General features: G+C 36.2%; 1 protein-coding gene across 8 annotated transcripts in view; it reads right to left on the bottom strand.

Annotated features, from left to right (window-relative positions):
* Window positions 1-3,699: 3,699 nt before the first annotated feature.
* The window catches only part of STIM2 (stromal interaction molecule 2), a 145,326-nt gene continuing 131,096 nt past the window's right edge, over window positions 3,700-17,929 (bottom strand). For 6 of the 8 annotated variants that reach the window (XM_036330735.1, XM_036330745.1, XM_036330780.1 and 3 more), the window contains 2 exons: window positions 10,540-10,813; window positions 3,700-5,379 (listed from right to left, as the gene is read on the bottom strand). In XM_036330735.1, the coding sequence (XP_036186628.1) occupies window positions 4,902-5,379; window positions 10,540-10,813 (752 nt within the window). In that variant the 3' untranslated portion in view covers window positions 3,700-4,901. Of the gene's footprint in view, window positions 5,380-10,539; window positions 10,814-14,580; window positions 17,229-17,929 lie in introns of those variants that run through there. The other 2 variants (XM_036330799.1, XM_036330789.1) reach the window with 2 other exon arrangements.

Here is a 17,929-nt window from a genome sequence, read left to right as displayed (position 1 = left end):
GCCTTCCTTGAGCTCACTGCTCTCTCATTTGGGGAGGCCGATGAAGACACTGCGACATATCCGGTAAAAACAAAAACATCAGAATAATGGAGAACCTGGCCTTCAGAACTCTTAACTCATGAAAGGACCCTGGGCATTGTTTAATCCCTGCACCCTGACAAGATCTGGACTGAGGGCTCCCCGTATTGTCCTACATCACACACTACCAGAGACAAGCCCTCAGGGCTACTGGGAAGACCTGCAGACAGCTTCAGGTCATCCCAACACAGGACGGAGCTAGTCCTGAACCTTGTCCTGAAGCCCACTTGACCACTATTGATTCAAGACAGGATGAGGCCTACCTGGGTCCATCTGAAAGGACATGTCTCTCAACAGAGACTGTTCTTTTTCAGGGCTGGGGGTGTGGGTAGAGAAGTGTTTTATCAGTACTATCGGGGCTTCTGTGGGATTGCTCAAACACTGTGCTTCTCTCTGGTAACAATTTACCTCAAAATGAGCACCCTTGCCGCTATTACAAAGGGTTTTGCTGGAACTCAGGAACTGCAAACTCATTTGTTGCAACTAGACTACTAGATAGTAGAAACCCTAAAACTAACTTGCCTGTGATTATGTCTCAGCCATAGCAAATCTCTCCACACCCTCAGCAAATCAGCACCTTTAAGTTATCCTTAACTTAATAAATATGTTTGACTACACAATCCCTCTCCCCATTAGCTCCCATCTCTCCAACATTTGGTTTACATTTCCACCACTGTCCTCATTACAAGGATTTTTGTTTGCTCTGTCTCCCCTATTAGGTATCAAGTTCCCTTAGGGCAGTGATGGCGAACCTATGACACGCGTGTCAGAGGTGACACGCAAAGTCATTTTTTTGGTTGATTTTTCTTTGTTAAATGGCATTTAAATATATAAAATAAATATCAAAAATATGTCTTTGTTTTACTATGGTTGCAAATATCAAGAAATTTCTATATGTGACACGGCACCAGAGTTAAGTTAGGGTTTTTCAAAATGCTGACACGCCGAGCTCAAAAGGTTCACCATCACTGCCTTAGGGCATTAGTCTGTCGCATTGGTCTCTATACTCCAGAGCTTATGATGATGCTTGACACATAGTAAGATACTAAATGTTTATTTAATAATTAAGTGGATTCTATGTTGTCTCTTACCTCTACTTTTTTGGGGGAAATCTACTCTCTCATTCAAGACACAAAAACAGGAGGTCAATAAAATTAAAACTTAAATCTAGGTTTTCTTTGCTGAGATTTCCAGATAAAAATGAAAAATTACATGATTTTTTTAAAATCACTGTTTTAGTTGGTAAATAAGTAATACAAGAATAGCTACACTTGAAAGATTGTATAAGACTTAAAAAAACAGTAGGACCCCAAGAACTTAATGGGCAAAAGACATGAATAAACAATTCACTGAAATGAAAAACGTATAACATCAAAAACTTTCCAACCATACCAGATATTATTTACCTATTAAATTAGCAAAGTTTTACCCACCGGGTAATTCAGAAATGACAGTGTGAAGCAAAAGGGTGCTCATACATTCAAGTATGAGATGAGATATAAACGTGGCTATGTGAATAAGGAACTTTAACAATAGTTATACTCACGGTATGTATGTGAGACTGTGTGTATGTGTGTGTGTGTACATAGATACATACGTCTAAACCTAAGCTAAAATATCTATGGTTTTCTATTCACTTCTAAATATACATATTCTAAGGACTCAAAATGTTGATTAGAATGTATGTGATATGACATAGAAGTTAATGATGTGATTCTACCACTTACTAGATAGGTAACCTTCAGTAAGCTATTAATTTTCTGGCTCAGTTTCATTAGTAAAATGGTGATTTTAAAAATCAAAGGAAAAAATGTACCTGCCTTACAAGGCTGGTGCAAAGATTAAATGAGAATGTATACTAATGAATTCAGAACAGTGTGTGGCACATGGAGTGCTCAATAAAGGTTTAATACTATTAGTCCACAGACCAAATATTTGAAAACAGCCTAATGATTAATAAAAAATGATGAGATTATGGTGAATCCATACAATGGCATATTATAATAATCAAAGTTTTCATTAAAAATTATTAATGATATTGGAGAATGCTTATATTAAATGAAAAAGCATGATATGACATTAAATATATATAGTATCAATATATAAAAAAGTGAACTAGCAGAAAACTAACCAAAATAGTAAAAGCAATTATTTGGGCAAAATTTGATCTGCTTGCTGTTTTTTTGTCTTCTTCATACTTTTAAAATTGTTATTTAGAGAGAGGGGGGAGAGAGAAACATTGATTGGCTGCCTCCTACACGCCCCCCTACCTGGGGATCAAGCCCGAAACCAGGGCATGTGCCCTGACCTGGAATCGAGCCAGCAACCTTTTGGTGCATGGGGCAGCACCCAACCGAGCCACACCCACCAGGGCTCTTTTTATACTTTTCTATCATGAATTGTTTCTTATAGTAAGAAAGATATTGCTTTAAAAATCAGGAAAACACAAAAGTTTTGTAAGGTTAAAATAAGGCACCAAATGGATTTAAAAATTTTTGTATTAATGCCTAATTCTTCCTGCGTAAATGGTGTAATACAAAACTTTTTGTGGCTTTCCAAAACAATTATTTTCTATTGAATTTACAAATAGGGAGCTTTGTACTAATGCAAAGTCAATATTACAAGAAACACAAAACAGTAAGTATCCCTCAGTTAAACTTGTTTATGAATGTGAGATTAAGCACAAACAATGCATTGCCTGATGGAGGATGCTACACACTGTACTTAGGCCGGCCTCTCCCACACTCCACCACACGTCTTAGCGTCCAGGGGGTTCTGGTCCAGAATTCCCTTCTAACCTTAAACAAGCAGCAGCAGGCCTTGCTGGGAGCGCTTAGAGCCATTCCTCCTCCCGGCTTCATTCCATCTCCAGCAGCTCTTACCTTTTCTCTCCAGCAAACTATACAGGTATCTCATCCCTTCTGCAGTTTTCAAAGGGAAGCACTCCTGTCTGGCTATAAGAAGGAGAAAAAGATAAGGTATTCCCTTCACTCTAAAGAAACTCCCAGAATGCTTTTTAATTCTTTGTGAACAATGTTTCCCTTCATTAACAGCCTATGTTCCTCAACTCTTGACCTTTCAGATGATCTTACCTCATAATCAGTCCAAAACACTGTTTGTTTCAATCAATTTTTGCCCTTACAGTACTATTAACAATATAAATATCCATATATATATATATATCTCCATATATATGAATCAATCAAGAACTCGACAGTTTTTAACAACAGTACGAAAAAGAATAAACAATTACACTTTACAGGAGACCTCAGGAAACTGTTAATATTCTTAATAAATTATTTCTTTGGAGCAAATCGCAAACTTCTTGTTTATCAATCAGCATTTTCATCTAAAAAGGACTGGGATGGACACTGTATTTCAGTCATAATGTTGCAAAACCATTCTAGCTAATATGTGTCAGTTGTTCACCCAAACATCCATCCACATTATATTACCCAGATTGCTTATGATTGAACTTTTAAAAGAAGTGTTTTAAGCAGAAACTCCCCAGATGTTAATGTACTCTGTTGCTCTATGGACAATCTTCACAGTAAAAACTACCCTTAAAGTAACCTATCAGTTTAGTGAACCCCAAACTTTACAAATTAATACAACACAATCTAAATGCACCATAGATTTATATTTGTTAATCGTGATATCAGAACATTTAAACATTTCAAACTACATAAAAATATGACAAACAATATAAAATAGAAAGAAGTTTGTTGACAACTTACTTCCAAAACATCGCTATTTCTTATTTTGCATTAGCAACAAGATAGCTTACATAGCTCTCCAGGAAACATGTAGTGTTTTTAGTGGAGTGTTATCAACAAAAACCAGCACAGTCCCACACAATAATGTCTCCGATTTATTATCTTTTCCACAGTACAAATTTCTCACAAACCATAAATCCTTTGCGGTTATTCAAAGTCTGTAAACAAATGTCTGAATCCCCACATCCCCCCACCTCAGTTTAAGTTTGTGAATGTTTTAAGTCCTCTGATCAAGTTTGAACTCTTCCACTTGCATAAGGAATAAAGAGCCTTCTCTCTTTAAATTATGTATATTTTATCATACAGCCTGCAATGCAGTAAATCACAGTGAAAGCCCTGGGAAAAACAAAACAACATGATCTTTACAGCAGGACTCAAAACTTTATAATATTAAATGCATTTATAGAAGCTTCCCATAATAAAAGCATGGGTTTTCATTTCCAGAAATCAAGTCAATTAGAAACCCTAGGTTCTACTTAAAAACCCATTTGATCTAAAAGTGAAAACAGTCCCCTATCCAGTCATTTTATAAACTTTATACAGTTTCACTTGCAGAGATTTCTTTTTTCCAGTCTGGAAAACAGTAGTGCAATTAGTTTTAATTCTTGTAAGTTATTTAGTCCAGGATGTAAATAGCTCTGTGGAAAGATAAGAAGATGCTCTGGTAAACAAGAAATTTTTGCAAGCCCATGCTGGCTTACCAGTCCATTAAAGCTCGTAAGTCCATAGTGGCTTACAATAAATGTTGTATATACATCACTAACAAAGCAGAAATAAATAGGCAGAAATGACTGTAAACTGTCTCATCTCTTAATAATTTTTCAGAAATAACTGGCTTGATGAATTGATTATATAGTCATTTAAATAAGCAGACAGTAGACAGTTGCCCTTAAGGACATTCCACTATGGCATCCAGTCTGGAAAGCCCCAATGGAGTTACATTCCTAAAATTAAAACAAACAAAAAAAGAGGGGGGTGGCGGGGGGGGGGGGGAGAGATAAAAGTTTAAAGATGCCACTTGAATGGAATTCCATCAAGTCAGCCAGTTCACTTGGATTTCTTCTTAAAAAGGCTTTTGAGTTTTGATGGCTTTTTGCTCTTCTCTCCATTATGACAGAGGTCATGTGGGATGCTGCTTATCCTGGCAACATTCGGGGCTTCCTGCACTGGTTTACTGTTGTTGCCACCTGAGGAACAGGATGTGTGGCGAGCTTTAGGCACCGGGATGCCACTAGAAAGCTGGTTCATGCTACAGGATTTCTCCAAGATGCCGTTGTACACTTTGCTTGCAGGACTGAAGATCATGCTCTTCGTTTCTGTCAGCCCTACACAATCAGGAGAACCCCGGGAGAGATCTGCAGTTATGGGTGAGTCTCCTCTGGATGAATCCTCTAGAGAAAGCTCATCTTTTGATATCTTTCGAGGAGACAATGTTTGATACATCTCAAGGCTTGAAGGAGGAGACTGCTTCCTTCCAATGGAAGAATTTAAGGAGTCACATTCTGAAGCTGTGTCTGGTACTTCCCTGGATAAGACAGAGGTAAAGGTAAAATTTTAAATCAATACTGAGTCCCAGCAGACATTCTAACTATAACGACTCCTGTCATTTCAGCTATCAGAATGTAAATGGGGGAGCCTCAGCCGTTGGACTCAGTGGATAGAGCGTCGGCCTGGAGACTGAAGGGTCCTGGGTTTGATTCTGGTCAAGGGCACATGCCTCAGTTGTGGGCTCAATCCCCAGTAGGGGGTGTGCAGGAGGCAGCCAGTCAATGATTCTCATCATTGATATTTCAATCTCTCCCTCCCTCTTCCTGTCTCTCTGATATCAATAAAAATATATTTTTTAAAAATGTAAATGGGGGAAATGCTAAAAATTATACACATTTCAACAAAATTTGAAAATTACTAATTTAAATAATATAACTTAAACTTAATGTTTAATTATTAACATAAACTATAATAATGCAATCTACCAATCTAAGAAAAATAACATTATACCTTCTTTGTTAAGAGAAATGAAAATGTTTAAAGTTTACAGACTTTTCTTAACATTTCAACTACTTATGTGCTATTTCAATGAATATTTTTCTTCCTAAATCATATAGTTGACACGATATATTTGAAAAGATTAATCTGTCACTGCTTCTCCCTTTACTTAATATTTAGTCATTAAGTTGATGAAATATAGCTTCCTGAAGAAGGAAAAAGAAACATACTAAGAAATATATAAATTCTTCCAAGTTTAAAAAATAAAAAGGAAACTGAAGTACATTAGGGTGGGCAAATGAATGGGAGGTGGAAGACAATGATGTAATCCTATTTGGAAGTGTACATTCAGTAAAATCTCAAAGGTTTATTCCAATGTGATTCTCCCCCGCCCCTCACTTCTCTACAGTGGAAAAGAGAAATAAAGAGGAATGGAAAAATAAAGTTCACAACCCTAAGGCCAACATACAGTAAGTGCTATCAGCCATTCCTTCACATTATACCTGGAATTCCACCTCTTACTCCCCACTGCTGCCATCCCGCTTCCTGAACCACCGTGGAGTCATCTCAATCACTGCAATAGCTTCCTAACTAATTAAGCTCTCCCTGCTTCCGTTCTGCTCCTCACTCTGAGTTACTTCTCCACACAGCCTTTTAGGTGGTTTTTTTAAAGGCTCAACCAGACCCATCATTCCCGTGCTCAGGATTGTCCAATGCTTCCTCTCATACTCAGGCTAAAACCCAAAGTCCTTGTCCAAGTCACAAAGGCCTGTCTGAGCATGCCCACGGCAGTCTCTGAGGCTGCACACGCTCCCATTCTGCCTCATTCCACCACAGCCTCTCCTTGGCCCTCCCACAGGCCAATCTTTGGTTCCCCAAGGGCATTAGCACTATCTGGTTCCTCAGCCTCCCATTCTCTTCCCCTCCAACTCTACATGGCTTCCCCTTCTCCATACCATTCAGGTTGTGATACCACCCCTAGCCACTCTATCTAAAACAGCATTCTTTTTCCTTCTGTCTATCTCTGTTTAGCATCCCAGGACTTATCACTGCCTAAGTGATATTTTACATTAACATATTCATAGTCAGTTTCCCCAGGAGAAAGGAAACTTAATGAGGACAAGAAGTCTTATTAACTTCTGTATTCTCTGCACTGGAATAGTGGCAAGATTACAGTGGCTATTCAATAGCATGTAATGGATGGATGGGAAGGAGGGAGGGAGGATCCTGAAGAATAGGGATCATGTCTTATTCTAGTTTTTGTACATACCATGCCTGACATATTGTTCACTCTATGAAAAATGATTAAGAAATTTCAAAGTACAGTCAAGGTAAACATAGCAGGCAAAAGAAATGAGGTGGGAGAAGGAAGAGAGCCAAAGACAGAACAGAAATGCAAGAACACATATTTTCATCATCTACCAGTTAGAACTAGGATAGGACCTTGTCTCACTTGTCTAGGCAGCTCAAGTTATTAGCAAGTGCATGGCACACAGCAGACTAAACTCGTATTTATAGAATGAATAGAACTGAATGAGCTCTCACCTTGGATGACCTATGATTACTGTAATTATTTATGCTGATGTGCATTTTATTACTTTGATATGCATATGAACATATCTATGTTAATACCATATTTTAAATACATTAGCTTTCTGAATGTTTTTAGTCATTTCTATATACTTTACTCACACATGTGTGTGAAGATTGTCTTTATTGCACTACAAGCTCTCAGAAGGTACAAGATCCCATGGGCAAAAAAAGACTTAAAAATGCTTCCAGATAATGCAGTTCCATGTACTGCATAACTTTCCAATGCTTTTACAATCTGATAATGGGCAGTGCTAACAGAGGAGAGGCAGTCAGGAAAAAACGACTCAAAAATCTATCTTTGGTGAGGACTTTTCTGCTAGGTTTCTTTTGGAGATGTCCATTAATCGAACAGCATATATGATTGTTCTTAAAGCTACTCAGCTGCTTTAGTTACTATTTTATTAATTTACTTTCTATTTTGCTACATGGTTTGGCTACTCTGTGTGAATTTCTAAGGTAGGTTAAAAATATTTCAAAAACTAGTCCCGAAGGTCTAAATTAGGGATGGGGAACCTTTTTTCTGCCAAGGGCCATTTGGGTATTTATACCATCATTTGTGGGCCATACAAAATTATCAACTTAAAAATTAGCTTGCTAAATTTGGTCAGACATTTAATTAACACCCCTAATGCCTTGGCAGGATCAGATCAAACGATTTCTTGAGCCTTATGGCCTGCGGGCTGGATGTTCCCCACCCCTGGACTAAGTCATGTGTGAAAAGAGCACTGATCCACGTTAGGAACACTGTCCTGGTCCTGCCACTGGTCAGCTGTACAATCTTGGGCAAGTCATTTAATTTAAACAGGATTCAATTTTCCTGTACAGCTAAGAGAATTTGATTACTCTCTAACAATACTTCCATTTCTAACATTCTAATTCCAAAATAAATAATCTAAAGTGTTGCACCTTCTGCTAACTATTCAGATCTGGAGAGTAGGTATAGTATACCTTAAAATCTCCCATCTTTTCTAGAGCACATTCTTTGGAAATGTTGAATTTAATTATGTGTACCATTTATATTATTTTTCTATTTCTTTTTCCCCCTCCAGTTGAATTCATGTAAGTTTAATGCATGTGTAACAAGACAACTCAAGGTGAAGTTTAAATGAGTGCATATGTGCATAATGCATTGGACATAAAAGATCAGTAAATAATAAATGTTATTATTTTGTAAGGGTTCTGGTGGCACAACACTGAAGAGACTGAAAATAGAGAGGAGGAAAAGTTTTCTGACTCTAAATTCTTCTCATATTGCTGAGCTAGCTATGAATTTTTGATGTTGCTATTTAAAATGAAACTGAAAACTTCCATCAACTCAAAAAATTCTACTGGAAAGCATAGGTCTGGAGTTTTTCTACTAATTTCCATAAGCCACACAAAAGGAGTTTTGTTAGTAAAGCCATCCTTCTGGTGACTATATTTATATTGCAAAGATTATACAAAATAGCTAATTATAGAGTGCTAACCGAGCAAAGCTGCGTCAAATTCCCCAATTGTAATGAGAATATAAAACATGGACTGTCTTCTTAGGAATATGCTATAATGATTAGTTGCTAATCATAAAATTTACTTCCACTAGTAGATGAGACAATCATGCATGAAAATAATTATTTGATGATGACATTGACTAAAGAATCCCATGACAGGGAGCTACACGGGATCTTGGAGACCATCCAACCCATTTCATCTGGTTTTGTTTCTCATACGAGGGCAGTAAGACTTTGGGGCTATATGGCTATTAAGTAGCAAAATCAGAAACTGACTCCGTTTTTCTGTCTAACCACAGGCTTCCAAGGACAATGGTTTAGAAAGAGAGATCCTCCATAACAACAGGCTCATGGAGCACTGGCGTCCCTCAGCTGGACTAGCATACCCTGCCACTACTCTTTTTTATAGAAAGAAATTGGTATGAATACAAATTCCTTCTTTCAGTTCCCCACACTTTCTTAAACCTCTGGCATCTGATACTTGTTTACTATCAAGTGCTAGCACATAACAGTAAATCATTAAGTGACAACAAATATTTTAAAAACTCAGTCAGTCATATTCAATGTTTCTTTGTGCTGAAGTATATTTAAACTCATGCTTTTATACTTTACATATAAAATAGTTAATAAGTTTATTTTTAGAGACTTGAGTTACCTGAGTGCTATGACTTCTAAAAGCGGTACCTCAAAATATCTTCCTATGTCTGTATAGTGGTCCCCAAATTCCCAGCCCTAGTACACAGACATCTTCTCCCAGTCAGTTATTTTGTTGTTGTTGCTTTTGTTAATCCTCACCCAAGAATATTTTTCCCATTGACTTTTAGAGAGAGAGGGAAGGAGGGCGGGAGACATTGATGTGAGAGAGACACATAGATTGGTTGCCTCCCGCACACACCCCAACTCGGGCTGGGGGATCAAAACAGCCACACAAGTATGTGCCCTTGACCAGGAATGGAACCTGGGACTCCAGTGTGTGGGCTGACACTCTAACCAGTGAGCACACTGACCAGGGCTCCCAGTTAGTTATTCAATCAAACACTAACATAGGAGGGATTTTGCAGATGTGATTAAGGGCATAAACCAGTCGACCTTAATATAGAGAGATTATTATCCAGGTGAGCCTTTTAAATTTGGGTCTAGAGATGAGAGAGAGAGGCAGTCAGAGATTCAAAGCAAAGGAAGGATTTGACCAAAGGGAAACTCTCTGTTGCTGGCTTTGAAGATGGACGCCACATGGAGAAAGGAACATCGGGCAGCTTCTAGGAACTGAGAGCAGCCCCTGCACAGGAACCGGACCTCAATGCTATAACCCCAAGGAACTGAATTCTTCCATAACCAACTGAGCTTTGAAGAGGCCCCAAAGCTGCAGATGAGAGTGGAGCTCAGTCAATCCCTTGATTTTACCCTTGTCAGATCCTGGGCTGAAAGCCCGGCCACACCAAGCTTGAACTTGGGCATACAGAACTGAGCGCTAAAAACTGGGTGCTGTTTGACATCACTAAGTTGTGGTACGTTCTTGTGCAGCAATGGAGAACTGGTAAGACACATCAGTCCTACCCACCCCACTCCCACCTCCCACACAGCAGCCAACATATACTTAGTTTATTCACTGCCAATACCATTGCTTCTCAGCAGAGAAGTAAATGGCCTCCTCCTCCTCTTCGCTCCTATAAAGAGCAGGGCAACTTGACACTGAGAGGATATCTGGATCAGGGGAGGCCAATGAGTGCTGGGTGTGCTGGGGATGGTGGGCATGCCGCGGGTGTGGCGGGTGCGGAGCGTGGGCAGGTAGCTGAGCTCGCTGGGTCTGTGGTGAGGACGGCACGATGCTGCGACGAGAGCGACACAAGCTACTGCTTCTGGCTAACGAACCAGCAGGTTTAGCCATGGTCCCTGAAAACCAAACATAAATTTTAAAAAAGCTCATGAAACCCAGTGCTCCTTTGTACACGCTATAAATATTCACAAAAGAGAACTGATGTTACTAAGATGTAATCTTTTACTCTACCTTACTGAAATAAGTGACTGAACCGTTATTACCATCCTCCATCACCTTTACTGCTCCTCAGGAAAGTTAAGAAATAAAAAATAAAATCTAACAAAAATGAAATCAAGTCTAAAAATAAACAGAAATGAACATAAACAAATTAGGTTTTAATATTAAATTTGACATTACTAACCAAAAAGATTTTAAAATTTACCCAACATAATAAATCCTTAAATTCAGAAAATCAATATAGCATATTTACAAGGAATTTGTACTTTGTTACAAAATAAATTTCAACATTAAAAGAAGGAAATTATCAGTAAAATATAAGTTGGATTTTTCAATGGTTTGATCCTTGGTTGGGGGTGCATGTGGGAGGCAACTGGTCCATGTGATGTTTCTCTCTCACACTGATATTTCTCTCTCCCCACCTCTCTCTCTCTCTCTCTCTCTCTCTCTCTCTCTCTCTCTCTCTCAAAAAAAAAAAAAAAAAAGTCTATTAAAAAAAAAGAACCCTAGCTGATTTGGCTCAATGGATAGAGCATCAGCCTGTAAACTGAAGGGTCTCGGGTTCAATTCCGGTCAGGGACACATACCTCAGTTGCAGACTTGATCCCTGGCCCTGTCGGGGCATGTGCGGGAGAAACCAATTGATGTGTCTTTCTCACATCAATGTTCCTCTCTCTTCCTCTTCCTCTCCCCCTATCATTTCCACTCTCTCTAATAATCAATGGAAAAAATATCTTCACTTGAGGATTTAAAAAAAAGGTATTGCTCACAAATATACAATATTTTCAAAAAATTTTTTTCTTAATATGTTGCCATGTCTTTTGCCTGAAAAAAAAAAATATATGAATCCCTGTATTAGAGTTATATACACTCGGAGTTGAGGGTCTTTCTTCCTTGTTGCCTGAAGAGGACTGGATGGGGCTATAGACAGTTATAACACTATAAAATCACAGTATTAAAAAGCAGGCACTTTGACCTTTCAACAAGCATTCCTTTACATAATGTGAATATTTTACAACATGTTCAGGCTATTATTAATTTCCAGTGAAGGCAGATATCCACCCCACCTGTGATTTATAAGAGCAGTTAAATAAAGCATCCAAGTTCATTATACAGAAATTACTGAGATAATTTTCATTCTATTATCAATAATTAGATAAGAGAAGCACAGCGATTTAATATGACCCTCTATTGCAAACTGTTTTTCCTTATGCCAGAGAAGGTAAATTTTGTTTTGTAATAAGGGATTCCCCCTGCCACCAACAACCAGAAATAATAAGCCATATATGGACTTCTGGTTCTAACAATATGGCAGTCAAAGATTACCTGGCCAGCATTTCCCAATTCTCAACAATGCACTTTAAATACCCTCAAACACTTCAATATGATGAATAAAATACAACAATAGTTCTAAATGCAAACTTGCAAGGAAGAAAAAAAAAATCAGATGCCAAAACAGAGAGGATAAAAGAAAGAACTACTAGATCTGTGAGTGACGGTGGCACTACTGTGGAGGTTCCCAGTCACAATAATTCAGGGGTCTGGGTTATCATTCGGGATATGAAAGACACCTTGAGCCAACATGAAGTAAGGAATAGGAATTGTGAGTGTTCTGGATAAAAGCTGGGGTCTAGATGGGCTACAGTCCTCAGTGAAAGCATATGTTTTAAAAAAAATCTCTTTAAAATAGCTCAGTAAAAAACTACAGACAGAAGAAGGCAACAGTTAAAGTGGTTCTTAGAGAAAAATTCGTAGCCATAAAATCATACATTAAGGAAAAAAGGAGAACTAAAAATTCATAAGCTAGGTGTCTAAATAATAAAACAAACAAAAAAAATAAATTCCAATAAAGAAAATAAAAGAGCAGAAATAAATGGAGAATATCAACAAAAAAAACAGTTCTTTGAGGAATGAAAGAGTGAGTGAAATAAAATAGTCAAATTATGCCAGATTAAGCAAGGATAGGAAAATGAAAGGATTTTTAAATATAAGTGAAAATTTTTAAATCATGTAAAATACTATGGACAACTTTAAGCCAACAAATTTTAAAACTCAGGTAAAACAAACAATATTTTAGAATCACATAACTTAAAAGTAGGCTTTTTCCCATTATAAGAATCTAAATCAATAGTTTGAAAAAAAAAATCTGCCCCCTTTCCTCCTGCCAAAAATCCTTAAAGAACAAATAATCTGTATTTTATACTATCAGAGTATGGAATAAAAATTCAAAACATTTATTGGGTATTATTATGGGTTAGGATCTGTTCTAAGTGTTTTACAGGTATTATTATTTAAATGACAAAATAATTACACAAGGTGGGTTACATTTTATAGAGACTCAGAAAGAGTGCTTCCTACAAGGCTACACAAATAAAAAATAATGGATGTTTTATTCAAAACAAAATACTGGACAACATTAACCTATAAGGTGAGGGGGTGTGATACATATTAATGGTGGTGTAAACGTTCAAATCTATGCAGTCTTGTTTCAGAGCCCACATTCTTTTAATATTTACTGATTTGACAGAAGAGAGAGAAAGAGAGAGAGAGAGAGAGAGAGAGAGGCAGAGAGAGACAGAGACATTGATTTGTTGTTTCATTTATTTCTTATATGTGCCCTGACCAGGGATCGAACCCACAACCTTGGTGTGTCAGGATGATGCTCTAAGCAACAACTACCCAGCCAGGGTCAGAACCCACATTCTTAACCACTACATTTTACTACCTCTATTTAAGAGTAGGAAAGAATGGGATGGAAAAATAGGCATATTCCTTGACTTACTTTGTGATGCTAGTTTTACTAGTAACCTTGATATCAAAATCAAACAGAGTGTTTGGAAGGAAAATTATTGGCTAAACTAATGTATGATTAAAGATATAAAAACCCTAAATAAAATAATATAGCAAACCAAATCCAATTTATCATAAGTCATAATGTACTGTTTGCATAATAAATTGGATTTGGTTTGTCACAATGTACTGTTTTTATAATAAATTGGATTTGTATGCTATATTATTTTATTTAGAGTTTTTACATATTTAATTAAGTAGATTAAAATTATAAATAAAAAAATAAAGTGATCACCTCAAAATATGCAGAAGATGTTGGTAAAATTTAATATCCATTGATTTAAAAGAAAAATCATTATTAGCAAAATAGGAATAAAAATTAAATTTCTTAATTCAAAAGCACTCTACCAAAAATGTAGAGAGAAAAATATCACACTTCATGATGAAATATTATTGGGAGCATTATTTTATCAGTCAGAAATGGCAACCACTACTACCTGCAATCACCACTCTTATTCAACACTTTATGGGAGGCTTCAGCGGTTCTCAACCTGTGGGTCGCGACCCCTTTAGGGGTCGAACAACCCTTTCACAGGGGTCACCTAAGACCATCGGAAAACACATATATAATTACATATTGTTTTTGTGATTAATCACTATGCTTTAATTATGTTCAATTTGTAACAATGAAATTGGGGGTCACAACATGAGGAACTGTATTAAAGGGTTGTGGCATTAGAAAGGTTGAGAACCACTGCTTTAGACTGAATAACAAGGGGGAAAAATCAAAAGGATTGGGAAGAAAACAGCAACTCATTATTATTGTCTATACAAAAAAAATCCAAAAGGCCCTTAGAAGAGAATTCAATTTTTCTGTATACAAGATCAGTATACCCAAATCAACAGCACTTCCCTAAATATCAGCACAAGCTATCATACCTAGAAATTAACCTTGAAAACAAAATATATGCAAGAACTACACAGAGAAAATTGTAAATTTTACTTAAAGATATAAAAGTAGGTCTCAAATGGAATTTATGAATATTTGTTCCCAAGTAAATTCAAAGAAATTCCAGTAAAAGCCCAATGGAATTTCATAAGCTGATCCTAAAATGACCCAGAGTAGCAACTGAAGCTGAATAATAAATGAAGGCTTTGAAGTACCAAACCTCAATACTTACTATGAAGCTATAAGTAGCAACTAAGGCAGAATGGGACCAATGAAAGAAAACAGAGAACCTAGAAGCATTTATGTGTCTATGGAGAGAAGTGGTATCAAAAATCAGCAGATAGAGGAGAAATGAGGCTGGGACAACTGTTTATCTATACTATGATGTATCCTGTTCACAATATGAACAAAAATAACTTCTAGGTAGATTAAAAGACTAAGGGATTAAAGCAAAACTTAAAAACTTTTAGGACAGCTAACAAAACTACCACCTTCTGAAAAAGACATAAAAAGCAAAAATCATAAATTTGTCATTAAAATATTTTTTAAACTCTTCTGATTAAAAAAGAAAATAAATAACATAGCACAATAAAAAAAGCAAAGGCAAATCCTAGGAGAAGATGTCTTCAACCCTCAAATAACCAGGCAACATTTAAAAAAATTCTTCCAGGTCAGTAAGAAATCCTGGAGAAAATTCCATAGCAGGAACAAAGAACTCAGATAGAAAGGAATCTGAACAAATGTCAATAAATGATATGGTACTCGATCTCAATAGTCATCAAGGAAATAAAATTTTTAATAACAGTAAGGTATAATATAACATCCATTCAAGTTATAAACCAAATCATACCATTCCAAATATTGTAAGGATATAAGAAGACAGGCTCTCATATATAGTGGTTGTGAAAACTGATAGAACCACTTTGAGAGCAACTTGGCAATGACTAGTAAGCGGTGTCTTCACCACAACTCAGCAATCCATTTCTAGGTGTTCACCCAGAGAAGCCCTCAGAGCTACGACATGGAGATGAAAATAAAGATGCTCATTGTAGTAGTATTTTATAAGGGGGGGGGAGGGAGAAAGAACCTATCTCAGTAGAAAAAGGGATAAACTGTGGTTTATTATTACAATAAATAAATACACTGTGGTTAACTTATATTCAACAGTTACAGTAAATTTAACTATATGTAAACATGGAAAATTTATATAACAGTTTTGAGCAAAAAGAGTTAAAAACTATACCAATATATAGTTTGATAACATTTATGTAAATTTTAAAATAAGTAACAATTGTATCTATTGTTTATGAATATACCTGCATGTAATAAAAGTACAATAGGCTTTAGAATGTAAACAACTTTAGAAGAGTGGGAAAGGGAGGCGATCTGGTTTAGCTGTAGCTGTAATGGTTTATTTTGATAAAGAGATGAGTAAAGCAAAATGTTAACATCTGTTTACCTTTGTAGTAGGTGAGCATATTGTTTTTAGGAATATCTGAAAGGCTTTATAATAACAAATGTTAAATAAATTGCTACTGCATTCCCACTGTGAATGTTTAGCAGTACTATAAAAGTACCAACAGGAAAACAAACAAACATCTGCTCCTACCCACACAGGGCTAACCTTTGATAGTATCTTCTCTGTCTTTTTTCCTTACAAATAATTAAACACAGACAATATTATGCTATGTATGTATAGTTTTACAACCTTACTTTGCTCTTAACATGCCACAGGAATGTTTCCTTGTCATTATTTCAAACTTACACAGCTTACATACCCAGAGAACAAATTTAAAACTGCTCAGGAGGGTGTATAATTATGAGCCTTTATCCTACCTTAGACCCTCATCCTACTGCCAGGAGTTTCTTATTTATCAGGTCTAGAAATTATGCTTTTGTAACTAAGCAGAGTGAAGTATCACTGCTGTGCCACTGGGTGGAAGCAAAGCTCTCCAAGTATAATTTTTGGTATGAGTTATTTTTCAAAGATAATAAATTTGCTCACAGCATTTTTAAACATCATATTAACTTCAAAATCAACTTATACTTTTTTTCATATTTAAAAGTTCAAATTTATACATCACAATTACTGAAAAGTTAAGATAATTATTCACATTTAATGCTAAGTGTTTTAATGCACATATGAATATCTTTTCCCTCAAAAAAAAAGTACTTTAAAAAATCTAGTTAATTTAGGGAATACATCTTCATGCACACTTCTGATGGTGCATAATTATGCATTCTAAGGAGGGACTGCAACATTAAAAAAAAACTTTAGTTTTCAAACTGCATCATATACCTATGAATCAGTGTTACATTTGTTAAGCTTAGGGCATATAATTCAAATAAACACAATATTCAAAGAGCAGAGCTGGCCCAGATCTAGATATAACTTTGCAACATCACTCTCTTGCAGCATAGGGCTGGTGAAATGAGTGAGGTCACACATTCAGTCACACAATGAGTGAGGTCACTCATTACAACACAATCTGTCCTCTCCTCCGTCCTCTTGTAAGATTTAGTGCCTCCACAATCTGTTTGCATTATCTGCCTGCTGGTTTCATTTTTCCAACCTTAGAATGAAAACCACAAACATGAACATAAACACAAAATCACTATTTATTTGAAAATTTACGAGATTTCTTTCATAAAATTGTTTTAAAAATTAGAACCCTTTCTAAATCATAACTTCAGAAAAGCTATAATTGTCTTCAATCAATAATTAACTTCTGCTCTCCATTCTTTGGACTCCTGTTCTACACTGTTTTCATAAAGATCAGAAAGGTTGGGAAAAATGAAGCCGGTAGACAATAATAAGGATAATGATTTCTAAATCATAAAATACACCATCTTAAATTCAACCCCTTCTAACGTTACACCAAAGCCCTACATGAACTTTGCAAAAAGTCCAAATACTTATTAATAAATTCTGCAATTTGTTAATAAAATCTAAAATATTTAAATTTCACTTTCCTGCCAAAATGTATTCTTTACCATGTAAAAATTTTCAAAGAATAGAACATAACAAAGGAACTGCACATTTTCTAGCAACAAAAAAAATCTACAAAATTTTCTAAACATAGACATAAACACAGTTTAATTTTATATAAAGGTAAATTGATTCAGTGCTTTATGAGTCAAAACTCTTTCAGTAAAAGCACAGAATTGGAAAAGCAAAACAAAATATTAAAAAAAACATGCCTACTGAGAATGTCAACTCAATTTTAAAAAAATCACAGGCTGGCTGAAAGTCACACAGTTGGTTAGTTAGTGG

Source organism: Myotis myotis, unplaced genomic scaffold, assembly GCF_014108235.1.
Source record: "Myotis myotis isolate mMyoMyo1 unplaced genomic scaffold, mMyoMyo1.p scaffold_m19_p_1, whole genome shotgun sequence".
NCBI classification, from domain to species: domain Eukaryota; kingdom Metazoa; phylum Chordata; class Mammalia; order Chiroptera; family Vespertilionidae; genus Myotis; species Myotis myotis.
The sequence above is the reverse complement of the archived record's forward strand: the minus strand, read 5'-3'. Positions and strand labels throughout refer to the sequence as shown.